Here is a 13,009-nt window from a genome sequence, read left to right on the forward strand (position 1 = left end):
TACCTTTTATAAAAAAGTACCTTTTATAAAAAGTACCTTTTATAAAAAGTACCTTTTATAAAAAGTACCTTTTATAAAAAAGTACCTTTTGTAAAAAAAGTACCTTTTGTAAAAAAAGTACCTTTTGTAAAAAAAGTACCTTTTGTTAAAAAAGTACCTGTTGTTAAAAAAGGACCTTTTGAAAAAAACGTACCTTTTGTAAAAAAAACGTACCTTTTGTAAAAAAAAGTACCTTTGGTAAAAAAGTACGTTTTGTAAAAAAAAGTACGTTTTGTAAAAAAAGTACCTTTGGTAAAAAAAGTACCTTTTGTAAAAAAAGTACCTTTTGTAAAAAAGTACCTTTTGTAAAAAAAGTACCTTTTGTAAAAAAAGTACCTTTTGTAAAAAAAGTACCTTTTGTAAAAAAAGTACCTTTTGTAAAAAAAGTACCTTTTGTAAAAAAAGTACCTTTTGTAAAAAAAGTACCTTTTGTAAAAAAAGTACCTTTTGTAAAAAAAGTACCTTTTGTAAAAAAAGTACCTTTTGTAAAAAAAGTACCTTTTGTAAAAAAGGACCTTTTGTAAAAAAAGTACCTTTTGTAAAAAAAGTACCTTTTGTAAAAAAAGTATCTTTTGTAAAAAAAGTACCTTTTTGCAAAACAAAAGGAGCTTTTGTAAAAAAGAAAAAGCACCTTTTCTGCTTGTTTCTCAAATACAAGGAATTAAAATTTAAGAAATTCAGAGCGTCAAGCTGCTAAATATAATTGGAAAGACCTGGGAATGGTAGGGCAGATTGAAATTTAGTAAAAATCAAATATAAACTTATTCAGTATTTAATTTCTAATAGAAATAAATCACTGCAGGTACATGATATAACTATGATAAAAATATAATATGTTTTATTGTTTTTTTAAAAGAGAAAACCAAATACTAACTATACTTGACAATAAAGTTATTTTGTTATTAGCATAGAAAAAACCACATTGATTTTACCCCAACAAAAAACTTATTTTTTCCATAAAATAAATTTATAATTTCAAAAAAGTTTTACCAATATTTGGAGACATAAATGTTGTATTTGTTTTAAAATAAACTCTAACACATTCATATACACATATGTACAAAAATACCCAGTAGTTATAGTGTATAGCAGTGGACACCAATTATCTTAATATGTCACTGGTTACTTCACTAGTGCTGGGAGGGTAAGACTTTCGTAGGAAGTCATTGACAAATATTGTGGGTAAGAAAAAAAAAACTCTGGTGGAAAGTGAAGCGTACATTGCCACAAATAGAACTAGCGGATTTTGTACATAAGTACTTATAAGTATTGTTTTTTGTATGTATAGGATGGATGTCCTTGTTTTTTGTACTATATGTATGGATATATTGTAGTTGTTCTTGATTTTTTTTTTTGTGTTACATGAGTGACTTTTAATATGATTGGAATTATATGCATCACCGCCTAGAACTGTATACCAGAGAAATTCTCCTCTCTTGCTGGCAATTTCTTTTTTTTTTTAATAAATTTGCTACTGATACAAACCATTACTACCACTACTCTACAAAACTATTACTACTATTCATATGATAGCAACACTAATACTATGACAACCAAGTTTACTCCTCAAAAAACTATATACACAAATAATACAATATAAAACCAAATAAGTAGAAAAAATACAAAATTTAAAAAAAATCTACATATAGTGCCGAACTTAAGTATTGGCACAGGATGCTCATTTTACTTTAAGGACTATTTAAAGGCCGTATTGTAGAGATTTTTAATAAAAAAATATATTTACCAGATAGACTGATGAATTTCCTGCAAAATATAAACAACTTCATTTCAACAATTTAATACCACTATTTATTAATAACAAAACTACATAAAAATACTTAATTTCAATGAACAAAATTATTGGCACACTTCATTAAAAGCTAAATAAACATTTCATTTAGGAAGCAATATTGCAAAATTTAATATATAGTTACAAGTGATTTTTGCTTTATAACTGCCTCGAGTAGCTTAGGCATGAATCTACCAACTTGTTTGTGATATCTAACCCAATACTTTGCCATTATTCAACTAATGCCTTTTTCACTCGCTTATCTAGCTCTTCCCACAGATGCTCTATTGGGTTGAGATCCGGAGATTGTTGAGGGTGTGGTAGGACATGCGAAATATTGTATGAAAGCAACATACGTCCAGTATCGGCCGAATGTTTGGGATCATTGTCATGTTGAAAAGTGAAAGAAAATGGTAAATTTAACTTTTCTGTACTTTTCTTGAGGTGTATCCGTATATTTCACTTTGTCCATTATTTCGTCAATGAACACCAGCTCTACAACCCCTGAAGCGGACATACAACCCCACACAATTACCTCTCCAGCACCATGTTTTACTATTGAAGCAATATTTTGTTTTTCCAGCTCTTTATTGGTTTTTTTTCTATACCGTTTGACGGCCATCAGAGCGAAAAATATTAAATTTGTTTGCATCAGAGAATAGCACTTGGTGCTAAAAATCATGTGGCTTACGTAAATTCCTAAACGGCATATACTAAACGCTTCTTTTGGTTCACAGATGAAATAAATGGTTTACGCCTAGCAATACGACAACTATAGTTTGTCTTCTGGAGCACTCTTCTAGCTATTACTGCGTGAACTTCTTTCCCAAACTCTTCCTTAATCTCTACAGTAACCTGTGTTGAAGATATTTTTGGACATAACTTGACCTTTTTGATTATATGGCTGTATTTACGCTCACTTAAGAATCTAGGACGACCTGTATGTTTAGCACTTTCAAGTGTTGATGTTGCCTTAAAACGTTGCACGATACTCCAAATTGTAAAACGGCTTCTTTCCATAATCTCTACAATCTCAGCATATGATTTTCCTTGATTGTGCAAGTGAAGTATGATTTTGCGCTCAGATTCTGTTGTTTCATTTTATTTGATAGCTATTTTCAGCAAAATTGATAATTATTGTGCTCATTTTTTACAAATTGACATTAACAGTTTTAGAAACGAAAACTGTTAAATAAAAGAAGATAAAATCGCATTTTCAAAGAAAAAAAGTGGATAGATCGATCAAATTTGAAGAATCTGGTTAAGTGTGCCAATAGTTTTCTTCTACGGAATTGTGGAATTTTTCGTCTTTTTATTATTTTTAAATAATATTGCAAAATTGTTGAAATGAAGTTGGTGGTATTTTGTAGGAAATTCATCAATCTATCTGATAAATATATATTTTTATTAAAAATGTCAACAATATGGCCTTTAAATCGACCTTATAGAACAATGAGCATCCTGTGCCAATACTTAAGTTCGGCACTGTACATATAAAAAGTTTTTTAGCAAAGCATAGAAAAAAAAACGGAATATATATTTGTTAGTGTTTAAAACAAGAAAAAACAGAAAAAAAATCAAAACCAAAAAAATACTTTTTATAAGGATAATATTTATTCATGTGATATGTTTTATAGATGTATGTGTAGAAAATCACACACACACTGACAAATATGTCGTATGCATGAGAAACTAAATTGAACAAACATCTTGCAGGTTGTAGTATTATTTTTTTTATTTATTTATGTTGCAAAGTGTGATTTTTTTTGGTCCTTCGTATAAACGTATGAGTTGATAGAGGAAGGCAGAGACACACAACAAAAATTATTTTATTTTTTCGGGTGCAACAATTTTCCCATTTGACATTTTTGTGGTTTCTACTTTCAGAAAAGTGTCAGTCCCGCAAGTCAGTCTGACAAACTCAACATCTCACCTCTGCTGCGCTTCTTGAAAACAGCAAAGTATTTTTTGTAGTATGTGTCGGTACACTTAAAGAAAAACTTGTATAATCTTTGATTCCACAAGAATTCTTGAAAATACGGATTGAGAGCTTTAAGACAATGGACAAAAAGTACTCTGTTTTCAACAGACATGCATAAAAGGAGTTACGCTAAGTACTTAGGGACAAATTTTTAAATTTTAATTAAGAAATTTTTTATAATTAATAATGAATCAATCTTATGAAAAATATATATGCACAAAAAGTGGCATACTTTTAGGCACTTGTAAGAGTAGTACATGTAGCTTTATTTTTATGCTTCCATTGGTAATAAAAATGTCAGCTATATGTTGATTTTGATCAGTTTTATGGAAAAGGATAAATTTACTAATTGAATTTATCTTGAAAATTGCAATTAATTTTGAATTGAAATAAGATCAATGTAAAATTATAAAATTTTCGTTGAGTGTAGTAGAATGTGTGTTAAAAAAGAAAGCATGTAGCATCTCTATTGTCTCTTGTTGATGTTTGTCTTTCAAACACGGGTTGTGTTGCCCTCGTTGTTGTTGCTACTGCTGCTGCTGCCGTTTATATAGTGGCAACAATGGTGATGCTTGTTTGGTTGGTTGATACTGTTGGTGGCAGCTAGAACAACAGCAACAGCTTTCGTACGTAAGAAAATATTTATAAAAATGCAACAAAAGGTTAATGCATAACTTAGCAAAAGGTTAAATGGTTTTTGACGTTGATGCCACAAAAGAAGAAAAATGAAATGAAAAAGTATGAAATCTAAGTTGAAAACTTTTTGTTTCGGTATGTTTCTTTCTTTTTTTTGTTTTCTTTGTTTCGTCTGCTCTCTCAAAACATTCTATCGTTATAACCCTTAACTAAATAAGTATGAGGATTATGATTTTTTTATGTGCTTTTATGATTTTTGTTTTCTCTAAACAATAGCAAAGATGCCACAGAAGCAAAAGCTGAAACCGAAGGAGTTTAACAGGAGGAATATTTAAATGAATTCATAAACACTCCCCTTAGACTGTATTTTTAGGGAATATTTATTTTTGATTCTGCCCTGGTTTTCTGGAACATGTTATTCAAATAAGCTGTCACTGTCGTAAATCTTTATCAACAAGCTTAAAGGACGCAAATGAAGGGAGCAAAATAAATATTAAATCAGATTCACTTTTATATAGAAATAAAATTGTAGTTGAGGTTTGGGAATCTTAAGCAGCATCTTTGGTCCATGAGTTTGTGTCTTACAGAGTTGATGGTTGGACAAGTGACATATTTTTTATTTGGATTTTTCTTATTTTTTAGTTTCATTTTATACGTCGCCAGTCTTTTGTGTAATCAATTGGATTTATTTGACTGTAACACTTTGATTTGAAGTTTGCTGATGTTGATGTAACTTTCATTGTTGTTTTATTCGGTAAAAATGTTCATTCGTTCGTTCGTTCGTCATGCCATTAAGACAAGTCATAGTGGTTGCTAAATGGATTTCATTTTCCTTGCTAAAATAAGTATCAAGGATAAAGGAAAATGATTCGCATTGATAAAGATTGAATTTGTAGCATCGTATAAATCAATAAGATGTTTATCCATGTCAGTTAACACTCCAGCACTTAAAAAGGGTTTGTTGACATGTAAAATAAAGACGCAGTCTTGCAAACACACAAAAAAATAAATCTAATATTTGTTTCTTGCATTTTTTTTCTTCTTTTTTGAATTTAAAATATTTGCAGCAGTGTTAGAGAGTGTCTGTCTAGTCATTTAGAATTTTGTGCAAATATTTATTTGAATTTTCAACATAAATTTTTATTTGCGTTGTACAAAAATTTGTTTAAAATCTTATTAGAAAGTTAAATGAAATTGAAATTTATTGAATCAGAAAAACAGACAAGAAGAAACAAATAACTTGTAGTTATTTGTATTGTATTATGTGTGTTAACTGCTGGTTTGTTTGAGATTGAATATTGAAATGTGTTTGACATATAGAAAAGGGTTTCTTTTTATCACTTTCAAATCAAATATCAACATAACATTGGCGTCACAAATACTCAGCAAGTTTTTTTTTATCTTGGTTCTTCTTTTTTTGATGCGTAAGAAAAATTGTCTCATTAAATTAAATTGAGTTTGGTTTGAATACATGAATAATTTACAAAACTAAGTATCAAACTATCTATAATTTGTTTAAAAAAAACAATACTTTTCAAGGCAGTATGAGTCTTAAGACAATGGTAACTTTTTATAAGAATATGGAAACCCATTCACCCAAATCACAATTATGTAGGATGTCATAAATTGCACAGGATAGGGTTATTTATGAAATTACATATTGGTCAAAAGGCCGTCAAGAGTTAGTACTTCAATAAATATATTGAATATTTGGCATAAATGTGGCTGTATGGATTTATCTCTATTCCAAACCTTTCAAATCACCGTCTTTTTGATATCATTTGGCGTTTGGCAAGTTTTTTATTTGATTTTTTTTTTTTTAAATTTATTTTTTTTTTAACAAAAAAATTTGTTTGATGAAAAAAATATTTTTCCCGATTTTGACCCACTGTAGTTCCAACTTACTAAAGCTTTATATACATCGTTGCAATGGACTTTTAAATATCTTTCATTAGCTATCCATATTGTCTATATTAATGACTTTGTAATCCAGATGTAGATCAAAAATAGGCCAAAAATCGAGGTTGTACCGGTTTTTTCCTTATATCTCAGCCATTTGTATGCCGATTTTATCGATTTTAAATAGCAACCGAGCAGGAAGAATTCACGATATATTCATATATCAATCAAGTTTGTAAGTTATTTGGGAGCTATGAAAAGTTGCTTTCAACATACAGACGGACAGACGGATAGACGGGCATGGCTATATCGACTTCCCTATCAATAACGATCCAGGATATTTATACTTTGTGGGGTCGCAAATGAAAAATGAAGAAATTACAAACGATATGACAAACTTATATATACCCTTGCCAGTCATGGTAAAGGGTTTAATAATGGTCCAATGATGTCTCCAGCTCAAAATTCACACCAAAAGCCGTGGTTGCATTTGCTTTTCACATGTACGTTTTCCGAACCTCAAATGATGCAATTTTGATGCAAAAATAACCAATCAAGTTGAAAATGTACTTCACCGATAAGAACGATATTGCTCCAATAACACTTCAACGAACTCTCTTCGATGTATACTGTCATTATTCAGAATTCAGTTCATTGTGTAGAAAGCTTCATGGACATCATGATGTGGACCTTTATTTGAGCGATCAATGTGTGCGATCAGCAATATACACAATCATCAAAAACAGAATCAGAACACATTTGTTTTATACTAAACATTACAATACCATCACCAATTCATTCAGTCTTCCTGAATTTTTCGATTAATTTATTCACAGTTGAGTTAGATCAATTTTTTTTTTGTTTGGCAACACTTTCTTGCATAAATGGCGCCAAATTCAATCAGGTGTATATTTTGGGACACTATTTATTAATTCAACCATTGTATGATAAAATCAATATTTCTCAGTCATCACAAAATTACCTAAACTTTTATTATAATATGTTCTTAATAGCCTCCACTTGAAGTTAAATTTATCTCTTAAATAAATTTAAAACTTTTTTATTTTGGTTAACCTCCATTTAATCGCATTTCTCTTGTACAAAACAAAAGAAAGTTTATTTTTAATAACAATATTACGTTTCCTTAATTTTTGTTTAATTACACATCAACGTCACCGTGATTTAATTGCGCGGCTGGTCATGCTGTGAGTACCCAGCAGTTTTACAAGTATTCAATGTATCCTTTTTATACAGTAATTTTCAGTAATGTCTAAATACTTCAATTTCCATATGTTTGTGTAATTCATCAATTATGTGTTCTGTCTGCAATGCAGAGATAAGTCATTTGGTTGCTTTATATATTCCAGGTATTCTAAAGTAGAATTAATTGTCACTTTAATGTCTCTTGGTAATCTAGAAAGTAGTTACCTTTAACATTTTTCTATTGCACTTTAAAATTAGTTATTTACCCACCAGCTATTGGAAACTTAATTGTTACAAAGCGTTCTTTTGTAAGCCGGAGTTTAGGATTTGTAATCTACATAGGTTCAATTGCTTTGACCTTAAATGATAGATCACTACTTCGTGACAGTCACCTAGAACTACCGGCTACCTTTAAGACCATAGACACACATTCACACTCACAAAACCTGAAAAACTTTAAGTTTATCAATCTTCTAATAAAGTTCATTAATTACTTCAACATCATAAATATACCAAAGGAAAGCAAAGAAGAAAAAACAAAACAGAAAAAATAACAGATAAAAGTAGAAAATACGAGGAAACAAATGAGACAAAAAGAGAGAGAATATAAGACTCACGGTAATTCCAAACACGTAACCACAATTTTGATGTAATTACTCGTACTAAATAAAGCTGACCTGACCGACCACCACTGATGAAGCAAGAGTGAAAAACTTTGGTCGTAAATTTCTACAGACAGACAGGCGAACACACCGACAGATGGATGTTAGAATTCTTAAATAGATACAGGCACAATCTCACACACACACAGACACCTTCATATGCATGAGTCCGAGTCCTTTATTTGGATGTTGTAACTTTTTCTTCATGTTTAAAGAGGTTCCTCATTGTTGTTACACTTAAAATGTAATAAAAACAAAAGCCTCCATCAAAAACTCGCACAAAAGTAAAACAACGTAAAGGCGTTCAGTTGAAGGGGTTGGGGGAAAACTAACTACATAAAAAGCTTTCTTCTACTTTTTGTTTTAATTTAGCCAAAACCGAACAAAACCTAAAATGGAAATGCAAAAAAAAAGCAGGCTAAAAAAAACTTTGCCATAGAACGTAATATGAGAGTGAAGGCATGACGATGTGTCTAGTCATGTTCGAACATAAATCAATTAACTCAATTTCCGCCTGCTACCGGCTAAAATTTCCGGATGCCGGGGCAAGAGTTGAAAACAAAGCAAAATCGTATAGCAGAGATGAAAATGTAGAACTTGAACAAAAGCTATAACAAACAAAAAAATATAAGAGAAGAAATAATAATAAAGGGTGTTGGAAAGTTATGCAAAACTATGATTATAGTTTGTGCGAGTAAGTAACAGAGTGTGTGTGTGTGTATTTGGCATTGTAAGTAGTAAATGTTTCGATGGGTCTTGCAACAGCAAGAACAACAGTTGATATGTACCGTATAGGCCAAAACATATTGAACTAAATTCGCCTTATATATTTTTTCCGATTCCAAAGAAAGTAAAGATTGTAGAAATAACAAATTCTTTAAAACTGTTGCATATCTTTAAGGGATTGAACTACAAAAATAAGATTCTCGATTGTTGTCATTAATATAGATGACCTTGCTTCATTTATAGCTTGAGACAATATATTTGGATCTGGTTTACCAATTCCCGATGCACCTTTCTATTTGCTGTACTGGCCATATCATGACATTAAAGCCTTCCAGTTCTAGAAAGCCCTTCACCATTTTTGATGTGTGTTTAGGGCAGTTACATACATCGATATTTGAGTTTGTGTTAAACAGCTTTGAAAGCTCTAATACTGATCGTTGTTTGTTTGCAAAATAAACAGCAAGCATTGTTGTAATCTTGTCGGTGTGAAAGCACAAAAGCTCTTTTGTAAAAGCTCGCACATTGTGCATATGAGATGGACCTAACTGGTTTAGGGTTATTGTGATGTTGAAATATCCATTGGTGGAGTATTTTATTATGGGAATTAGGCAGCATCTTCTTCTGCAATATATATTAATACACTATATGCAATAATGCGTTAATTCATTAGTTTAAGTGTTTTCGAGCAGCTGTATAGCTTTCGAGCCCAGCTGAATATGCTCTGTTTCGTACACTTAACTCTAGAGTGAGAGAATATTTAACTCTAGAAGCTGACATGTATGGATCTTTTATGAACTCCCTCACAATCCATTCATCTTCCAAAGCTTTTGTATATTTTGGTCGACCATCTCGGTTTTTTAGTTAGTTGGAACTTTTTTTACTTATTAGTTATTTGAAAAACAAGTAACTTTGTTTTTCTTATAGAAATAGTATAGAAGTAATTTATATCTAATGTGTTTTGTCTGTCACTGTATGTGAGCAAACGAATAATGTCAGCCAGCAAGAAGAAAGGGGTCAGCGAAAGTTCATAAAACTTGGCAATATTTCAATGTAAAAGTCATTTTTATATTCTGCTGTTGCTTAAAAGTGGGAGGGTTAATCAATGTTGTGTGATTTATATCACCAGACAAGAGCAACGAAACGAAATACACTCAAACATCTACTAACACTAACATTAAGATTATAAATGCAATCGAACACATACATACACTAGCAACATGCTGATGATGATGATTATAGCATCAGGATTATAATAAATGATTTCATATTACAAAACACACACAAACACTTAAACATTCCTACATGCTTGTATTAATATTCTGTAATTGCTATCTCTATTTTCTATTTCTAGATTGGTTTATTGCGCGGTGGCAGAATGTTGGCAGAAGAATCACCAACGTTTCTAAGGCAACAATACAATGCCGAATCCTTGGAGGAAGTCTTCTTAAAGCTATCTGTGCTGCAAAATATGGGCAAACGCAGAAGATCATCCATAGCTACGGAAATAGTTGAACAGGTGGCGGTGCCGGCTATTTCCAATCCAGCCTTAGATTTATCGGACGAACAAAATCCTGCTGAAATTTCGGGAGAATTTGGTGACAATATTTCCATGTCTTCGGCTATACGCGATCCCATCTCATCGCAAGCCGCCCCAGCACCTCCATTGCCGCCAGAGCAAGCCATACCCGCTTCCTTCTGGTACAATATGCATGTGATGAGCTCACATCATTTACATGCCTTGATTTGGAAAAACTTTTTGTGGATGATGCGTAATGTGGGGTAAGTTTTTTTGCAATTTGGTTAATTAATAGTTTGCTTATGATTTGTTTTTTGTTGTTTTTGTTTTCTGTGGCATTTTAGCATAATGTTGTTCATTGTTGGCTTACCTGTTGTCCAGATTGTTTTATTCTGTTATGCCATTGGTCATGATCCTACTGGTTTGAAAATTGCTGTGTCCAACCATGAAATGTCCGAGGAAATGATTATGCAACAAGATTGTCCTGTACGAATGGGCTGCAATCAAACCATGTTGAGCTGTCGTTATCTCGATTTGTTGGTGAAGAATAAGAGTATGGTTGTGGTAAGTATTTGTTTCAAATGTATACTTTAAATGCTGTCAGAAATGGAAAAAGATTCGATAGGAAATTGGTTGAGTAACATGACTTAAGTGGATTGGATAGACTTTTGTGGTTTTTAAGAGGCAACAAAGAAGACTTTAGAGCAGTGGTCAGCATTCGCAGCCACAAGGGGATGAACATAGATGTCACAGAAGTTCATAGAAATTATAAAGTATGAAACCAAAATCACATTAAATGGCAGGTCAGATTCCAATAGGGATATAAAGTACATAATATGCTATTTAAATATATGTTCTCTTTATACCGACCACTGCTTAGTAGAAATACATTATATTAGTGTCTAATCTGTGGCTGAGAATTTTCGTGAATTCCAGGAATATAAATTCGTCATCGTGGACAAAGATTGCCAATTTAAAGAAGCTCTCTAAAGGGTATACTAACGTAAGTTCTACGTCAACATGCTTAGAAAATTCAACCGATAAACGAATTGATGACTATGCCCAACGAAGAGAGTTCGTTGCATGGATTATTGAACATCGTCAAGTTGATGCTGATTTGTCGAACAAAATAACCTATGCGATGAAGCACATTTTCACCTTGATGACATCCTTAAAATTGGCACATTTAGGTCTCCGAAAACCCACATGTGGTTGTTGAGAAACAAATTATTTCACAATGTGGGGCTAATAGTTAATAGCTTGAAGCTTGATATATTTCAGCTTTTAGAGATTTTTCAGTTCTACATCCATTTATAGATTTGATGTAGAATGCTTTTCCCTAATGAGAAATTATTTCTTACCAAAAAATTAAGTCGTTTAAATTCGATTCTATTATATTTATACCCTACACCACCATAGTGGGGAGGGTATAATGCGTTTGTGCAGATGTTTGTAACGCCCAAAAATATTAGTCTAACACCCACCTTAAATTATACCGATCGAATTAGAATCACTTTCTGAATCGATTAAACTATGTCCGTCCGTCCGTCTAGTCGGCTGGCTGGCTGGCTGGCTGGCTGTCCATGTAAACCTTGTGCGCAGAGTACAGGTCGCAATTTTGAAGCTATTTCGATCAAATTTGGTACATATTATTTTTTCGGCTCAAGGACCAAGCCTATTGAAACTGGCTAAAATCGGTCCACTATTTCACCTAGCCCCCATACAAATGTCCTCCCGAAATTAAACTTTATCGGTCATAAATGTTTAATTTATAAATGTATCTCCACAAATTGCGCTTCAAATAAGTTTTATATATACAAAATTCATGTCACCAAATTTTGTTACGATCGGTCCATAATTAGTTATAGCTCCTATATAGACCCGCTTCCGAAAATCACTTTAACGAGCATAAATCGCTTAAAAATGTTGGCATACACACAAAATTCAACATACTTAACTTTAATATAGACATAAATCACACGACCTAATTTCATGGTGATCGTTCCATAATGGGTCATAGCCCCCATATAAGGCCCACTTCCGAAAATCACTCAAAAATATAAATTATTGAAATTTTAAAAGAATAATGTTTTTGTTCTTTTACTTAGTGTAGGGTATTACATGGTCGGGCTTGACCGACTTTCTAAATTGTTTTACGATGAATAATGGTATAAAATATGAACACTGTAATGGTAACATCATATTTGTTTAAAATACATTAGCAAGAAACATCGACTAAAGAACGCGACAAAAAATAGAATTCGTTTTCGACTGTATCTAGAAAAAAAGCAAAACTCTAGGAATTTAAAAAGCAATTTTTCAAGCAAAGTGCAATAGAGTAATGTGAGTTTCTGTTAATAGTTGTCATTTTGAAATATTAACATTCGTTCTTTAACGTTCATTATTATGATTAAGCATGCGACATTCCATTTGCGTTTGTAAGAAGTGTTAATTCAATTAATTAATTCGTTTACGGAGCATTATTTATAGAAACATTGTTTTTAGGAATGTACGACAGCGAACGCGACACAAAGATCGCAGATTACTGATAACAAACC

At 31.8% G+C, this 13,009-nt stretch overlaps 1 protein-coding gene across 3 annotated transcripts in view; it reads left to right on the forward strand.

Moving 5' to 3' along the window:
* Nucleotides 1–13,009, forward strand: part of osy (oskyddad) — a 156,118-nt gene that overhangs the window by 133,536 nt on the left and 9,573 nt on the right. For all 3 annotated transcript variants that reach the window (XM_065498748.1, XM_065498749.1, XM_065498750.1), the window contains exons 6-7: nucleotides 10,287–10,714; nucleotides 10,796–11,015. In XM_065498748.1, coding sequence (XP_065354820.1) covers nucleotides 10,287–10,714; nucleotides 10,796–11,015 — 648 coding nt within the window. The remainder of the gene's footprint in view (nucleotides 1–10,286; nucleotides 10,715–10,795; nucleotides 11,016–13,009) is intronic.

The sequence above is a fragment of the Calliphora vicina genome, chromosome 1 (genome assembly GCF_958450345.1).
Source record: "Calliphora vicina chromosome 1, idCalVici1.1, whole genome shotgun sequence".
Classification (NCBI taxonomy): Eukaryota; Metazoa; Arthropoda; class Insecta; order Diptera; family Calliphoridae; genus Calliphora; species Calliphora vicina.